At 39.7% G+C, this 18,956-nt stretch overlaps 2 protein-coding genes across 2 annotated transcripts in view; both read right to left on the bottom strand.

Annotated features, from left to right (window-relative positions):
* col12a1b (collagen, type XII, alpha 1b) overlaps positions 1–8,623 on the bottom strand; it is a gene marked incomplete at its 5' end in the record, with an annotated part of 114,167 nt that extends 105,544 nt beyond the window's left edge. The window contains 4 exons of the mRNA XM_079214682.1: positions 505–564; positions 3,178–3,321; positions 4,798–4,914; positions 8,548–8,623. Of these exons, the coding sequence (XP_079070808.1) occupies positions 505–564; positions 3,178–3,321; positions 4,798–4,914; positions 8,548–8,623 (397 nt within the window). The remainder of the gene's footprint in view (positions 1–504; positions 565–3,177; positions 3,322–4,797; positions 4,915–8,547) is intronic.
* A 5,044-nt stretch (positions 8,624–13,667) lies between these two features.
* Positions 13,668–17,416, bottom strand: LOC306733587 (cytochrome c oxidase subunit 7A2, mitochondrial-like). The gene is made up of 4 exons (XM_079214855.1): positions 17,339–17,416; positions 16,943–17,032; positions 14,795–14,879; positions 13,668–13,918 (listed from the first exon to the last, which is right to left on the bottom strand). Exons 1-4 carry the CDS (start codon positions 17,354–17,356, stop codon positions 13,860–13,862), a joined length of 252 nt encoding a protein of 83 aa, XP_079070981.1. The 5' UTR covers positions 17,357–17,416; the 3' UTR covers positions 13,668–13,859.
* Between the last annotated feature and the right edge of the window lie 1,540 nt (positions 17,417–18,956).

Below are 18,956 nucleotides of genomic sequence, written 5' to 3'. Positions count from 1 at the left end.
GGTGGAGCTACAGGACCCTTACTTCCCTTGTGACTTTCTTCTTGTGAAAAGAAGTTTAAAAAATAATCTCCACAAGCTCGTCCTCATCTGTAGATCAGCAGCAGCGGTGCTCGTTAACCAGCATCTGTAATGGTTTCCACTTCTCTCAGCACTTCGGGCCAGGTCTCCACTCAGCTCGCTCCCACAGCTCCCAACAGCCGCCTTCCCAGCCCAACCTACGACCCCTGCACTGAGCATGTGCAGCTTCCTCCACACTGGCATCATTGGCCGGCAGGAGACCAAACCGATGACCGAACACTTCAGAGATTTGCGGCGGGGCCTAATTGTGATCATTGGTGTCCAATGGGGTGTGTTGTTACAGTAGGCGCCTCCCCTTTTCGCTGCTGAGCTCATGCTTATGGACGGCGACCAGCAAAACCAGGAAAGTTTGAGGGCGGAACAAGTGGAAAAGTTGAGCGGTGACCCCGTCGTCAAATTAAGGTTTAAATGAACAAAAGGACTCACTGACTGAATCTGAGGAGTCTGGTTTCCTGGAAGGTCCTCTCGTGCCGCCACTCGACTCAACTGAAAGACAACAACACAAGCATATAATTACACACGTTAGATATGATTCATATAGTATATTATCAGCAAAAATAAATGTATTTTTGTGCCAGTTTTTTCTTCAGCCAATGGCAGACGACTCAAACTGGACCGAAACTCTTCTTTTCTTTCCATACCTGAGATTTCAATTCTCTCATCAGAGGTTTTCTTTTCTTGTTCAGCGAACATGCAAAACCAGCTCCCGAATGGAAAAACTAACAAGTTGATGTCATTGTTTACGACAATTTTTTCAGGGAAATCTCCAGCGCTCGAGGGTTTTCATACCCCCGCCCCACCAAACTCCCACCATGACATTTAATACTTATGTGTCCTTCAACCCACTGCAGCTGCTCTTTTCTTGTCCTATCTTATCCGCAGATTAAATGCATTGCCTCTTTGTTCCCAAACCTAAACCTTGTAATGCGTTAAAATTAAGCTACTTATGACCTTACTGTGGATGTGTATTGGAGCCAGTTCAACCAGATAAATATGTTTTTGAGACAAAAATAAAGGACTTCAACTTTGTTTTGTCTTGTGAGACATCATGGTAATCTTGAGACCCCTTGGGAGGTCCTGGTTCTGAAGTGTGAAGCCAATACTTAAAGCTGCATTCTCTCTACTGATCAGCAGGGGGTGACTCCTCAGGTTGTATATAAGTCTATGCTTCATGTGTTGAAGCTGCATTCTCTCTACTGACCACCAGGGGGCGACTCCTCTGGTTGTATAGAAGTATATGCTTCATGTGTTAAAGCTCCATTCTCTCTCCTGAACACCAGGGGGTGACTCCTCTGGTTTTATAGAAGTCTATGCTTCATGTGTTAAAGCTGCATTCTCTCTACCAGTGGTGGGCCGCCAGGGCCTGCTAAGCCTTCTTTGCTGGCCTAAACAGAATCACAAAGTTATAGCTATTTTATTTTAATTTTTTTATAATTAAAAGTTATATCCATTTTATAATGTAATTGTTTTTCACAAATACACTACATGTATTATAATTATTTTTCCCTATTAGCTTATTTTCTCTATTTGTCTCCTGTCTGTTCCTCCTGCCAGATATGTCTGCTTCTGGTCTGGCCAGCGAGCTGGTACACCTCAAGCCCGCTCCTTAACGCTCTTTATCCAATCAGATCTCACCTCTGTTTCTCTCTATGTTTCTCTCTCTTCTCTGTCTCCGCCGGTTAAACACATGGTGACGGCCAGCGGGAGGGTTCTGTACTGTGATTCCTCACAGAGACAGGAATAGCACCCTGCATACACACTCTGGTACATTAGGTGGCGCCGGCGGTATGCACCTAGTCAAGTTGGTTGCGATCCGCCACTTAAACATGTAGAAGAAGAAGAAGCAGCTGCATCTGCAGAGACTTTCTTTGTGGACTCTGTGTAACACTTGTACCTGCGCATCTCAGCCTACTTGGCCACGCGCGATGGAAACTAATTGGAAAGTAGGTCTGCGCTAGCTCGCGAGTTAACTAGCGCCGAACAGCATCCCGGCATGCGCGTATTTATGTATACGATACCAGACAGCAGGCCTTGGTAGGAAATGCACGGCCCACGACTGCTCTCTACTGACCACTAGGGGGCGACTCCTCTGGCTGTGTAGAAGTCTATAGAAAATTACTCTACTTCTCTCTTGATTTATTCCCTCAGTAAAGATTGTAAACATGAGTGTTTGTGTCTCAATCTCTAGTTTCAAGTCTTATTCACTACAGCATGATGTTAATTTAGTAAATTATGGTCGTTTAGAGTCAAACAGACCATAAAGCACGGGATGCTTTAGGGCAGGGCTACAAGGTGAGTGACAGGTCGACACAAGTTTAGCAGAGAGGTCGACGGTGTCTATTCATTGGTTGCGGAAAAAACAACATGGCGACGGCCGTAATCCAAGATGGCGACTGCAAAATCGGCAAACTCGATACTTAATTTTTTAATTAATGATTATGGTCATGAAGCTAGAGACTTTTCCCACATCATAGACACTAAAGCTCTCAACATATTGTTTGTCTTGTCAAAACGTCCTGAAATTCATCGGCTGCTTTAATGCCATACGAATAAATCAAAATATTGAGGTTCAAAGTTCATTCTTGACTTTCGACCTTGACCAGTTGAGAATATATGGTCCATTTAGTAGCTGTTACGGAGCTTTTACATGATCTTCATCGTCTACCATGGAATTGAAGATATTCAAATTCCCATTTAGTTTTTCGTTTAAAGGACTTGTTCGTCCAAATAGTCCTATTGCTTGGTAAACATACAATATAAAGTTTGATGATGACTTTCTTAAATCTTGGTGTGGGTTTATTTCGTAAACTGCTGATCAGAAGAACAGCTCCTAAATAGTGGTGGTTTCTCGACTTAACAACATTTATGTGATAACATCATTATTGTCCAGAACGGTACCAAATTAAAACCACTAAAAACAAATGATTCAGATCAACAGAAGCACACTCTGGTCTACAATCCATCACTCGTTTTATCGGCTAGATTGGAGAAGAAGGTCATCAGCTTGACTTCCTGCCAAAAAATGACCAGCTGCAGACAAACTTTACAATGGTTGGAAGTCTGCTGCTGGTTTGCAACCACACACACTCAGGAACTCACGGGTGAGCTGACCGGAGATGGGCAGACTCTCCTCTGATCCGGTGTACGAAGACATCGTTACGACATAATCCACATCTGGAGTCAGGTCTGGGATGGAGGTCTTAGTCGCAGATGCAGGCAGAGTAAATTCTTTTGTTGGTTCTTCTACAAGAATGCACAAGAAAAAAAATCAGAGGGAAGCCATTAGGAAACTATTGCATTACTTCATTTCTCCAAGAGTCAAAACAGAGCTTCAGAAAAACCTGATTCCGACTGTTGACCCAAGGACTGAAAGAGCCGTGTAAACACTATGATTCAATTTAATGAAAACTTTCCGCATTACTCTGAATCAAAACACATTATTTAAACCCTTAAATACCCAATTCTTCCATTAAATCAAACTTATCAAAGATGAGGTTTACATAATTATGAGTTAACATTTCTACAAACTAAAGAGCATTAACAATTTAAGCCATTACCTGTACTCAACTATGACAATTATAAATAGTTAAAGACACTGAATTACATTTATGGTCAACAGGAAAAGACTATATGCCTCTTAATGAACCCCTTAAGCCATTTAGTCTCATGTTAAGGGCATTCATGTTTGACGTATGTTATCTTGTGTAATCTCTAAATTTTAATTTAAAGTCTTACCAATTTAGATTATTATCAAGCATTTTGTTCAAGTGTTGAAATGTTGGAACCGGTCCTACATTAACAAGCTAACATTATGTCATTTATGTTAACCTGTAAATTAATAAAATAAAAACTAACGTTAGTTCTGTCAGTTAAGTTTACCTGTAAGTTAATAAAATGAAGCTAACATTAGTTCTGTCAGTTAAGTTTACTTATAAGTTAATAATATGCAAGTTAACATTAGTTCAGTTAGCAAGATAAATGAGTTAACAGTAGAGTTACCTGGCAGGTATTGGATGTGAATACGAGAGCTAACGTAAATTCTGTTCGTTAGGTAGTTACGTTACCTAACAGTGCATAGCATACTCCTGGATTAAAAGATTCTGTCACTTGAAGCTAGTTTAGCAACGTTTAATGATATGCAACAGCAGTTACTGGGTGTATAGTAGCAACTAGTCTTTATGTATGAAATAGTCTGTGTAGTAGTGACGCATAAACATTCATTTAATTAACACTTAAAACAAGTTATAACTGGCCTACATTTGAAATTAAAGAAAGCATCTGGCTTTATTTGAATGAGAACATAGTCATATTGGAGGAGAACCCTTATTGTGTAAAAATACCAATGTACGCCGTCGCATCGAGATCATTTAGACCAAGTGTCAAACCTTGGAGGAAACACCCCCAAAGGTTGAGGTGGTTGTTATTTATTTTTTTATTCTCAGCTAATGAACTCTGACAGATGTGACATCTCCACTCTTGAGCTAGACTAATGCTGACAATTGTTTTCCATGGCAGTGATAATGTTTTTTTCCCCTGGTATTCTTTTTTCCTTATATCATTACAGCTCACGGAGCCCAAACGTGTGTCTGCAGAAATCTTCCGATAATTGCGGGGTGTGTTGAGGCTTGCCGGGCCGACTAAATGTCTAAAGGGAGTTTATGACACTTATAATGTTTCGGGCTTGGCAGGACATAACTCGCAGGTTTAATGACCACCCACCTGTGTCTGAGGTCACTTGTATCCTGTAGCCCTGTATTCTGGACTGGGGCTTGCTCCACATCATTTGCACTGTGTTCTCATTTAAGATCTTAAACCTCAAGTCTGTCGGCGGCTCGACTGTAAAGAGAAAAAGCAAGCACAGTTAATCCTGCAGCTTTAGGAGGTGGCTGTATTGTAACGTGAGGTATGAAAAAGGATTTTCCCAACAGTCAACACTTCCAGGGAGAAGTTTGACAAGTTCACTGTTGGAACAAACAACACGAGACAAAGCAAACTACAGATGTGAGGGAAGCCATTTTGGAGAAACAAAAATGACCTCCGTTTGAGTTTGTGTGGCCGGCAGCCACAGTCAACAACTCAAGCAACAAAACACTGAGACAACAAACACAACAACACAACAAGACCTTTCTACAGTTTAGAACATTCAGGCGGGAAACACAAACAGGCCGGTACAAATTGTGGTGACTTTTGGCTGTGACCATGTATACAGAAATAAAGAAGGGCCAATTTGAATTTCAAGTTTTGAGCTTTCAAAACTTTGAGTTGTGTCCAATATACATCAAATTAAACGGTTTCAAGATACCCAAATTGAACGGGCTATTTTCAGAGCTAAATAAAAAAAAGTGAATTCGCTCACATTTGATAATTATTGGATTTTGAACAAACAATTTGGTGGAAGATCCAACTACATCCATTTGAGGAAGGAACAAGCAATCAAGCCTTAATGGAACCAATTAGAAATCTGTCCAATCAGGTTATGTTCTGTTTTTTACTTCCAAGATGGACATGTTTAAAGTAAATTGTAAATAAAATATGACCAGTTTAATCTTTTTTTATTTTATATCCGACGATTTCTACATTCCAGTACGTAACCGTTACATCTGGCAGGTATGTTAAACTAGATGACACTGGATACAGTTTTTGAAAGTTCAAAACTTGAAAATTAAAAGCACATCAATATAAATGTATTGACATTTGACAGTGACATTGTTATGGCCATTCTTTGCTTCCATACTTTCATTCTAACAGACAAGTGACACCGTTTTTGTGTTTTGTTTCTGAAAAATAATCTCTATGGCTTGTGATGTAGTGGAGGAACTTTTTTAAATTCTGGAAAATTACTGGCCACTTAGTAAAAGAAAAAAGTAAGTTTCCCGCCAACAAACTACAACATGGACCGGCTGACATCCTGCAGACTGTCCATGACCTCAATCCAACTCATGATGTTGAATTGACAAACAACAACACACACATCTGATGAAACTCTCCAGCATTGATTATACAATGGGTAAAGATCTGATCAATAACTTTCATCATCGTCTCCATTGCAAACCTCAAAAAAGAATACACGATGTCGGCGAGGACATGTGTACGTCTTTTTTCTGTTCACGTTTCCAAAAATCAGGACCAGAGGTTCCTAAATTACTTCGGCTCCGGACCACATTTTAATTTGTATAAATATCCAATCACAGAATGTTTCCTTTTGGCTCCAGTTACAGAAACTCCCAGAATCCTTTTAGGATCTGCTCTGATTTAAGAACCGCTGGTCTTTGTGACGTTAACCGACAGAGTGCACACAGGTTAAAGCCTGACTGGAGGACGTCATGCATCACGTGTACATGAAAAGTTGTTAAAACAATTTGGGGCAACGGACAAAAAGTTTCCATGTACACGAGACACCAAAGGTTATTATTTTGTAATATTTTAAAATGATATTCTTCAGGTTGGGGTTGAGAACGAGATCATTAACGAGTAAAAAAGAAGGCGCCTACAAACACTTGAAACATTTCTTTCCTAAACGGTAACTAAAACCTGGCTGACGTCAAACAGGAAACCGTGAGTCGAAATCTCTTCATGCTGGAGGAACGGTAATCTCACGGTAATCTCATGGCAATGTAACGGTAATATCACTGTAATCTCACGGTAATCTAACAGTTATCTATCTCACGGTAATCTCACGGTAATCTCATGGCAATATCACGGTAATATCACGGTAATCTAACATCATCTCACTATAATCTCACGGTAATCTCACGGTAATTTTGCAGTAATCTTGCGGTAAACTAGCGGTTATATGAACTTCAGTGCTCATTGTATGAATCTCTACCGCTGCACGCGTTCTCCTGAAGCGATGCGTTAAAATACACAATAAAACACAAACACTGATATTAATAATAACGCATCTAGCTACAATTTTAAATCGGTATTAAAGAGTGTTGTTTTTCTAGACCGCCAACCAGTGTATCTGTTAGAGTGGGAGTGAAGAATATCATTGTGAAATATTGTCGTGAAGCCAAGACTCAAGTCAGTTGACTCGGTCGAGGCTTAACCGGGAGGAAGGGGGAGTCAAAAACACAACGGAACCACGAACCTGGTGAGTCAATTCAAGAGCCGCGGGGGGGGGGTTTAAGGGGAGGCTGCTGCTTCTGCTTCCAAATGGACAAAACTCCCCCAAAAAAACCTCTCCAACCACACACACACACACACACACACACACACACACACACACACACACACACACACACACACACACACACACACACACACACACACACACACACACACACACACACAGATCTCTGCTCCAAACTGTTTTTATGTTGTCTTTCCCCCCCACTTGAAATGGGACACAGTTTAGAGTAGAGGCCTCACCTTTGTCTTTGAACTCCGGCCTCAACACGTCAAACTATTCCACATGGAGGAATATATATATATATCCATGTGGAATACTTTGACATATATACAAACCCCCCAAGGGAGGTCAGAAACTCTCCTGGAAGGACAGAAAGTAAAGATTCTCCTCCTGCTGGTGATTTAATGAGTTATTACTCCACTTTTTAGTTTTTATTATTATTCTGAGAGAAAATACAGAGACAAGGAGGAGCAGGTTTTCTCCTCTCCAAAACCTCTGGAAAATAATGTGAAACTCATATTGTGTCTTTCCGTTCCATCAGGAGAAGGAGACGTAGGGAGGAAACTTGGCCTCGTGCCTTGGGTTTTTTTTGGTTGTTTTTTTAAACTTGAGAAATGGAGTCGACATTGCTGTTATAGATGTTCAGGCAAGGGCGTCCCCTGGTGTAAAACACACCAAACTACATGTCTGAGTGTGGAAAGATGTCCCATTTAACCCCGAGATGGAACTATTTTCTGGAAGAGTTTTTTAGATACTTCACTTTTCAACCGGACCACTTGGTTCTGGTTTTCTTTAAGGGAGAAAGGCTGAAATAAGTCAGCTTCTCCATCAACATGACAAAGTGTTCCTCTTAGCTGGAGGTAATTTCTTATCATACTTTTAAGTCTGAGCAAGTTACATCACGGATGAAACCACCAGTGCTACTGCTTTGGACCCACCAGTGCTACTGGTCTGGACAGAAATAAGCTCACGTCCCTAAACTCAAACCAGACAAATGTTGTTCCTCTTCAAGAGGAAATCTTGTGAATTCCTTCCTAGAAACTGGAATTGTTGGCTTGAAGGACAAACATCATCAATCAAAAGGTTAAAAACAAATCAGTTCACAAAACACACATTTGTCTTTCTCTGCGGATTCTTTTTTATTCAGAACACAATATGCAGCATGAGGCAGAGAAGACAGTCAGAGGTGAGAGGAGGTCAAGTGAGATGTGTTGGAGGAGGAGGAGGAGAAGGAGGAGGAGAAAGAAGAGGAGGAGGAGGAGGAAGAGGAGGAGGAGGAGGAGGACGAGGAGGAGGAGGAGGAGGAGGAGGAGGACGAGGAGGACGAGGAGCTGTACCTTGATCCTGGGCCTGGCAGGAGGACAGCAGCAGCGCCAGGAGGGCAGCCGCTGCCAGACACAGTCTGCTCTTCATCTTCAGCTCCTCTGGCTCAGCAGTTCATGAATGAAGCTGAGGAAGAGGAGGCGGTTAGACCCTCTGGTGTCACAGGTCAGCCCCGTGGCGGCCTGACGAGACCGTCAAGCAAGACACCTGCCGGCCTCATGCGGATCTAGAGCCTAATAATAATCACGTCGAGTGATTACAGTACACGATTTACCAACACGCATTATCTCCACGATCCTTGGGCTCCTAAAAAAAATGCTTCCCAGACAACTAAAATAAAGATTACATGGCAGACGTTGTATGTAAAGTATGCACAAATAAAGTCTAAAAATCAACAACCTAAGAGCTCAAAACAACGAATAAACCCGATTTAATATCGTTGAAAAGTTATAATAAAGGCGCACAAAGGCAAATCTCTCCTTCTCTCTGTTAGATTATATTTTCCTCCTTAAAGAAGCTTACATTCTGGATCACTTCCAGCACCAGACATCCAGTCTAATGTGTACTATATATCTGTTGGTGGGATCTCCCTCTAACGGAGAGAAAGGTTCCCAGCAGAACACCCAGCGTCAAACCCCGGCTTCGTGCGCAATTACGCGCTACAGAGCCGAGAATCCAGAAGCGGAACTTAAACATCCAGGATAGAAATTAGAGCATATGGAATATTAAGATAAACCAGAAGTCTGGAAATAACTCACCCTTTATTAAAACATACCTGAAATCAAATAGTTTACCTGAAGGAAAAGAAGAAAAGCAAATCCCAGAAGTCATGCAGGACTGACCTGTAGCCGGATGTCTTTGGTTTAGTTCAAGAAATCAAACTTTAAAAACCAAAAAGGTTTAAGTCTCTGTCGCAGACCCCAACCTGGAGAACCGAGCACGAAGAGGTCCGGAGTGTGAAGCAGGGAGATGTCTTTTGTTGAGGTTCCCAGACGCGTCGCGGAGTGAAGCCTCTCCACGCGACCCGCTACTTAACAGGATGGGGGGGGGCTCCAAGCCGCGCGAGCTCTTACGTCATCCCCCAAAATGATGTGTAACCTAAAAAAACACACACACACACACGGAAACTTTTACATAGTTCTCTGCATTCCTTTCCGGTGATGGAGGTGCTTCTGTGCGTCTCGGCCACAAGGAGACAGCGCGGATCCTTTTTTTGGGAAGAGAGCGAGGGGGAGAAGGGGGAGGGGCTTCTACCCTCTTTTTTTATTTTGTGAATCAATGGGAAAATATTACACAGTCTGGTAAAACTAAAACCCACAAGTCAGTTTTTCTTTAATGAATCATGCCGGTTCTCCAGAAGAGTCTGAGGTCCTCTGACAGCAGCTGCACACTTTAATATATGACCATTAAAAGCTGTGGACAGCCAATCCCAGAGCTGGAAAACAGAGACGGACCAACTATTCACTTTAGGCTGATTAAAGTTACCAGTTACCCGAATCTGCATGTTTTCTTTTGTGTCCAAAAATCTCACCATCTCCAAAAAAAAATCACAATGGTGCAATTTGTGGACTCTAAATTTGTAACCACCCCCCCCCCCCCCCAAACAAAATCGTAATGAAATGTCTTTGTGAAAACAACTCATTTGGGTGTGGCTTTGCCCCAAATTCTCGACAGCACCCCCCCAAAACACTGTGATTGGCTGGTGAAACACAGTAACGCCAGTAACGCTACTTTCTGAATGCACAGAGGGTCATTGGCTTTAATCTTTGTCTCATGACTCATGACTATGTCAATAGTCATAACGTTGGTCAATGGTTATAACGCTGGTCAATGGTCATAACGCCGGTCAATAGTCGTGAGGACGTTGTTACATCATCAGCATCAATGGACGTTGAATTGCTTGCTAAGCTAACGTGGGCTAGCCTTGCAACGGCTAATAGCTTTATTTAGATGTTGTTGGTACAAAATGGTTTATGTTATTGTAAAACTATAACTAGTTAGTTTAGTGTGTCATCAAAGTCACAAACAATGTTAAAATTATTTGAGGATTTGAATAAAAGTGAGTTAAATGATCCAGAGAGCAGACCGACAGCAACAGGTCAATAAATAATTAAACACATAAACTAATGATCTCAGTGTGCGATCACGTCTCCGCAGTCACACACATTATTTTACAAAATCCCGAAATGTGTTTCCACATTAATTGTTAGTGCCATAACGGTCCCCCAAAGCTCCAAACTTTGCATGGACACTAAGAATATTTGTTTCAAGGTTCTGAACATCAACAATTTGTTATTAGTCATCAAATAAGTTTTAGCAAATTTTCTAAAACATTTGTAACAAGTATAAAGTATAAATTGTAAATGTACGACGCAGGCGCCCCCTGGTGGCCGAAGGGCCCTTAGAAGATCTTCTGTCTCATGCTGGTTTCTGGCTCCCGCAGCAGATTCTGGGTGTTTGAGAAGGTTTATTATTTTATTATTTGGTCTGCAGCACCTCTGGAGCATTAAGCGCTTGTTGTTGGGTGTTTCTGGGTGTGGACTGATAGCGGAACAGGCCCGAGGCCGTCTGCTCTGCGGAGGTAAATTAAAACAGACAACAAGGAGGAAACCGCCCAAGAAAACAAAACCGTACATGAACAGGAGATATCTGCCAAATTCCGGAAGTTTCCTGTCAGGAGTTGTTTTGGGGGTTTTATTTGCCCAGAAGCAGCAACGCTCAGCAGAGGAAAACATGGAACGGGTGAGTTGATAAAAGACATTAATAGATTTTTCGCTGTGAGGCGGTTTCCAGACTCTCAGTCGATCTCTTTGTCAACGTTGCCCTCTAGTGGCAGGAAAACACAAAACTCACAGGAAACTTTTATATATATATACATAAATATATAAATATATATATATATATATATATATATATATATATATATATATATATATGTATATGTATGTATGTATATATGTATATATATATATCTATACATAGATATATATATATATATGTATATATATATATATATATATATATATATATATATATATATATATATATATATATATATATATATATGTATAGATATATACATGTATATATATATATATATATATATATATACATGTATATATCTATATATATATATATATATATATCTAAGTTGAAAAATGAAAAAAGAGTTGGAAAAAATGTAACTGATTAATCGCATGATTTTTCTGAGATTAATCGCGATTAATCAATAATGAAGTAAAAACTATATAATGAAGTAAAAACTAGTGTATTGCGCGCTTTTATTTTAAAGTAATGTTATCAGAACAATATAACAGACACTCTGGAGCAACAGCAAGTTAACAACAGTATATAAATCAAAAATATATGCCAGGGAAGAAAAAAGATGTATTTTATTTTTTTAATGCTTCTATATGCCTGGTCATTCAATTACATATTGTATTTATTTTCAGATGTTATAGACTATTTTATTCTAATGTAAAACAGCTTAATATCATGCTGAAGAAGAAACATGTGTCTTTTATCAGGGAACAACATAAACAGTAGTAAGGGTCCCTGTGAGGGACAAGCCACTCCTTCTTTTGTCATGTTCAGTTTGTTGCTTACCTTAAAGATGTATGTTAAAGACCAGCAATTCATTAACTTCATCCAAAAGCAATCAGTTCTTTTGATCTTGATCAGTTCAGTTTTTCTTACTCAGTGAGAAAAGTCCAGTCTGTGTTGGCTTGAACAAGTGCACTGAAGTCTGGTTGAATGAGGTGGAGATGTGAAGACAGCTGACAGGTATCTCAGCGGCGGCTTTGCGCATGCGCGATTAATGTTCACTCTGGATTAATGTTCACCACTGGATTTGGACACTGCAGCGCGAGGCTCCTGTGAGAGCTCTGTGCTCGTTGAGGACAGAAACTACAGAACAAGACGTGCGTCAGTCTGTTGGCAACAAGCCGGTCGGTGAGGCTGCATAAGCGCGCACATACGTAAATCGGCTTCAGAGTAAAAGCAGTGCCGCATTTATGGCGTGCATCTTATTTATTTCTTTTTCTTTTTTGATTGACCTCAAGCGGGCCGGACTGGGAGCGCCGTAAAATGCCCAGGTCTGAACTACGCCGTCTGGGAGCAATTTAAAGTGCAGCATCTGTGTGCGGCAGCATTAAGCGTTATGCAAAAACAAACAAAAAAAGAGTTAACGCATGATCAAATAATTAACGCCGTTAATAGTTTGTGCCCAGACCTAATATATATAAAATATATGTATTTATCTAAATGCATATATATATATTTATATAAAGTAGATTCTGTGTAACAAGATGGAATCATTTTTTCTTCAGCGCAGCCAAATTACATTATTTTTACTTGATCATTTATAAGTTATTTGTGCTTTAGTTCAGAAGTAGTTAGCAAATGGCCACAGGGAGGATTAAAACATAAAATCCCTGAGGAGTCTCAGACATGGTCCTGTAGCTTACACTCAGATTTAAATTGGGTGGACAAAATAACAGAAACACCTGTCAATGCAAAAGCGCCACAAACGGCATCCTCCAAAAATCACCAAAATCTCTCAAAACCGCCTCAACTAAACATGGTGACCTTCAACAGGAGGATTTATTCATGGCTGGTATTACTACATTTTAAATAAATTAAGTCATTACAGGGTTCATACACATGTTGACCAATGGAGTTTCATGACTTTAAACCACATTTCCATGACCAAACATTTTGTAAAATCTCAGTGTATACATGAAAAAGTGAAAGAATTTAGTATTTAAACTAACAATGAGAATTCTAAAGCATACAGTAAACCTTAAATGACAAATGAATGAGACAATAGTTTTATTAAAAGAATGAACATTTATATAGATGCCTGCTTATATTCTGAGCTAATTATTTAAAACTCAGCGTAAATGAACATATGAATCTAACATATTTCAAAAACTTTTGGGACTATCCAGGACTTTCCAAGCCTGGAAATAATCATTTTAAAATTCCATGACTTTTCCATGACTGTACGAACCCTGTCATAAGAATCTCAAACATCTTTTTCTTTAAACCATTAAAGTTTCTGAGTTTCATGCAACAAACTTTATTCATGGAAACATTAATTCAGAGTTCAGAGAAAGACAGCTACACATTTTAGTCATGAGAGGTATTTTTATTTGTATTGATTCTTTAGGTCATCAGAGAGAGCGCAAGAAATAAATATTGATCCCATGAACGTGAAACAATATCCCATCAAGACGGGAAACACGGCGGTCGGCCAGACAGGGGATGTTTTCCACAGTATAGAGTGACATATTTAGGTTGAAATGAAAGTAAACATCTGCAGTTATTAACCTTTCTTCTGAGGGAACGCCGCCTGCAGCAGCTCGTACACAACATACCCGGCTCCTGGAACAACACAAACAATTAGTTTAATCACAGCTTTACATTATTGTCGGTTAAAACAACAACTGTGAGCATTTTTTTTCTTTCTTTCATATAAATTTACATCGCACCCAAAGTCCCAAAAAGGGAATTAACCTTCCGAAGATTCACAACGAAGTAAACTTATTCACTTTTCTTCAATAGTGAGCAATACATATTCAGACCTCAGGTTGAAGAACTACATTTTGCTCCACATTATTTACGTTCAGAAGCTCTGAAAGGAAATCCTCAAAGAAAACTATTGGAGGATCTGGATCTTATAATTATTGAATCATATCTCAAATTATTAACAGATTTTGGGGCATATCTTCTCATTTAAAGCTGTTCAATGTGTGATTTATAAAAGATAACTGATGATCCAGCTGCCTGTTGAAAACATTATTATTGGATTATTTATTGATCAGCCGTCTCATTGTCAAACGCCAGAATAAATAATTTCTTTTAGAGTTAAATCTCCCCATTGTTGTAAAATGTATATTTGACGTCTCGTGATCACATGAACTGATCAATCAGACTTTGAAGACTTTCTTCCTCCACTTATCGTGTGTAAAACATCACTTTGCTTACACTCCAACATCTTCATCATCCTCCTCTCATCAACACCCCTAGAACTCACCACAGCTCTTTATATATTAAAAAAAATAAAAAAAATAAAAATAAATAAATAAATAAATAAATAAATAAAATGAGCTGCAGCCATATTTACGTAAAAAAAAAAAAATGGAACACACACACACACACACAGACAGACAGACAGACAGACAGACAGAGAGAGAGAGACCCCTTTTGGACCCCTGTGGGTTCTTATGGGTTCTCAATGCAGATCCGTTCCATTCTCACCAAGGATGGTGAGCGCCATGGTGGTTCTGTAGAGCACGGCGTCGGCGCTGCCTCCTTTCAAGTGAATGGGCAGCCCGTTGTCCTCCTGCAGGAGAACACAACACGTCATTTAAACAACGTCACACTTTGTTCTGCAGCGCTTGAGTTGAGCTTTTAGGTGGAAATGTGCAGCGAGCAGCAGACGCCTGAGCGTTGTTTCTCATTTAACACACGGTGGGAGCGTCCAGTGATTAAAAACATTTCTGGGAAAAGTTTCAGAGAATTAAAAACACACTTTACACTGTTCTTCCCCTTCCACTTGTAAAATGATGTAATGATGTCGTTCTCAAAGCTCCTTCCTCTCCCGACATGAACAAAGTTACAGAGTTTGAAAGAAGAAGACATCTAAATGTCCCTCGTGCTGATGTTTGTTTCCTGATTTAAAATAGTGTCCCAGAATAAAGACTTTTGTTAAAGACACACATTAGAAACGTCAGGTTTAAGGGGAAAGAGCATAAATACATCACATTTTAAAAGAAACTTCCAAAAGACTTTACGGGCTAAAAAGTAGCTAAAAAGTAGATTTTGGAATCGATCGTCAGGGTCACAAAATATTAGTTTTTCAATAAAGTCTATTTGTTTCATCCGTCGTAAGAGACTATTTAACGACACAACATCTGTTAACACTCATTTACAACTGCAACACTGCGTTTAACCAACAAAATAATCACAGTAATTCTGTGTTATGGGAAAATCCTGCAAGTGAAACCACTGTGATCGTATTTGTGATACGAACGGCATCTTTTCTTTTTCACTCGTTTATGAAAGCACCTTTTTTCAAAACAACTAGACTGCCCTTTAGTATGTATGTGTATCCTTGGTCAACTTACTTCTGAATTAATGATTTAAATGTGAAAGAAACGGCCTGTGCAGCGTTTATTGGCTCCAGCGCATCGTGCAGGCTGGACTCAGTGCTGTGTTATTAATAAAGCATATTCCAGCAGTGACAACAAACCAGCCAGGAAAATGGTTTGTTTAGTCTACGAGATCTAAAAGTTATTTATCTAAACAGAAGCAGCAGAAGCTATGAGCTACTTCACAGCCTCATTCAACATGTAATACAGTCGATGAGTTAAAGACTTCTGATCAGCTCAATAATCACTGCAGATCAAACATGCGCAATTAGGGCCAGGTCACTTATCTTTGGAGCTGGAATGATTTCAGGGCTTCATGAGAAGAAGAACCACCGCTAAAGAAATAAAAACACATGCACCGTTCACTGTATAACAGAGGGTATTTACAGCCACTTCCTGTCTGGAGAAACTGCTCCTTGAGGGCCAAAGGCAACAAGAAACTGTTCGTATTTATTATCGTTGGATTTTCTGCAAGTTATTTTCAAGGTTTGGTCTCTGAACTGTAATCTACGGTCAAAGACTTTTAACCGTCAACGTTTAATAAGACCGCCAAAACACCGTTTAGTAAACAAGTACGTCTCCAGTCTTCAGCAGAGGAAGTATTCAGACCTTTACGTTTAAGTGCCGATACCTGGGTATGAAAACACTCTGGAACTGTACTCAAGAGTATGTGTAGGTGTTTAAAGCATTAAAAATACTCAAAGCAGAAAACATGTCCCTTTTTAATATGAATACTATTTATTATACCAGTTGATTATTAATATGCGTGCGTAAATGTAAGCAGAATATTTACTGTTGTACAAAATATGAGAGATATATATATATATATATATATATATATATCTGTCTCAGAATCAGCTTTATTGGTCATGTGTCTACACATACATGGAATTTGTCTCTGGTTTCACGTAGCTCATCGTACGTATATATATATATATATATATATATATATATATATATATATATATATATATATATATATATATATATATATATATATATAAGCAGCAGATATTCACATTTGTGAAAAAATGGCAAACGATTATCAAAATATTGACGATTCATTTTCCTTCAATCGACTAATTGATCACTACCTAAACGGATTGACTAAGTTATAGTGAGGTATAAAGTACAATTATGTACCTCTGAAATGTAGTACAGTACCGTTAGTAGCAGAGTAGGTAGTACATGTACTGTGTTTGCGTTGCACCACTGCTCTGACGTCATTTAATGGGGGCGTTACGTGGTTTCTCACCTGGAACACTTTCTGTTTCTGCGGCACTTTGTTGTCGACCTGCCGGCGCGCGGAGCTGCCGATGGTCCTTCGCGCCACCTGCTGGAGAGCCTGCGGAACAACAAAGAGCCAGCCGAAGTCACCACACAGCAGGAGGTCACGGGCTGAACACATCGAGCTTGCTGTCCACACAAGCTCCTTGAGCCTACGTTGAGAGAGCCACTCAACCGATGGCTCGACGAAGGTAGTACGGAAACTAAGCTAATGCTAGCTCCGACTTTGACCCCTAGGTTAGCTCCGTTTACGGAGCCACACTTTGCTGTTCGACGCCGACTTTCAAGTCGTATATCTGCGATATTAGTTAAATTGTATTCATACGAGACAAACACACAATGTTTAAGAGGAGAATAAACTTACAAATATGTGTCTGTTCATCTTTACAGTCCGTCTGCAGTCGCCTCTCACACAAGGACACCGGAAACCTACTTCCGCTTTCAGCTTGTTCTCCTTCTTCTTCACTGGAATTGACGGCAGACTGTATTTGTGCTGCGCGCTCTGGCGTCACCTACATTCTTATTGCAAACTACACCCTTTATTTTTAAACGGTCACTCTTCCTTCTTCTTCTTCTTCTTCTTCTTCTTCTTCTTCTTCTTCTTCTTCTTCTTCTTCTTCTTCTTCTTCTTCTATTATCCTTTACGTTTTATATTTATATCTTTTACGTGTTGTATTGTTCTCAGCATAACTGCTGCCTCTTTTAATTTGATTGCTTGGTTTCATCACGCAGTATTTGCACTTTAAGTTGCTTGTTTACATAAAGTATATATTAATTGTATATATTATATTATATATAATATATGAATGTAAAATGCTGCATTTCATGGAGATACAACATGTAAATAAACTAGTGTGGGGGGAAATGGTCCATCATTATATATTAGACAATAAAGTAGTAAAATAAACAAATAACATCGATCAATAGTTATGATCCACTAACATATATATAATAACATATATGTATAATAACATATTAAAAGTAAAATATCGGAGTACTACATAATTTATACCTGCACACCGTTCCTCGTACCTGGCTTACTGAGTTAGCTGGAGAATTTTCAGGATAAGATGACGCAGGTCAGGCTTTTCGGTTCCACAAAGCAAGTTTGGAAAAACTTGAACCTGCTCCAGCGCAGGCTTACTGAACTTCACTGGATAAGCTGGCCACTCCCACCGGACAAAAAGGCAGCTCCCTTCCTCATTGATGAAGGAGTGATATTAGTTATATTAGTTTTATAGGGAGAGAGTTCTTCGTTCTCACATCATGATGACTTCCTTTCCGAACGCTATCGATTCTGCCGACAAGGAATCATTTATTTACGAGACCTTCTCGAGCCGTATTGAACACCACACGCCCAGCCGAGCATTGACTCTCACATACTGTATGCATAGACTGGATCACAGCCTTGTGCTTTTTTGCAAGTGGTACCTTTTTGTACAGTGTCATCGATGCGGAGAACATTCACATGAATGACATATTTTGATTTCAAAATGGCGAATTTTGCCGAAAAGCGACAAGTTTGCTTTGTAATTCAGAAGCACGACTCTTCCCTCTCTAATATTTGACACATGCATTAGTATTGTTGTGATTGTAATGGAAATTTAACTTGTCAATCTCCTTCAGTGGAACACAAATGCGATGTGAAACACTTAAATGTCGTTAAGTATTTATTCAACAAAAACTTGGAAATAATTCAATTGAATGGGCAGAGCTCTTCCCCACAAATGGTTCGGAGGTCTGACCCGGAAAAAATAGTTTACATGATTTGTATACATCAACGATTATTCTTTGAAATGGTTGCCCTCTCCCCTTTCCCTTTCCCCCAGACTGCCATCCGTGTGCAGACAGGAGACAGTCCACGTCACCCAGCTGGCGCCTGCCGCTTGGTCGCGGCCCTGAGAAAGAAAAGTGATAGCCCAAAGAAAGAAAACAAGAAAACAGAAGAATCCAAACAATAGAAAGATACCCCTGCTATCATT

The sequence above is a fragment of the Taurulus bubalis genome (genome assembly GCF_910589615.1).
Source record: "Taurulus bubalis genome assembly, chromosome: 3".
In the NCBI taxonomy this organism is placed as follows: Eukaryota; Metazoa; Chordata; class Actinopteri; order Perciformes; family Cottidae; genus Taurulus; species Taurulus bubalis.
Note: the sequence above shows the minus strand (reverse complement) of the source record. Positions and strands in the feature narration are given on the sequence as shown.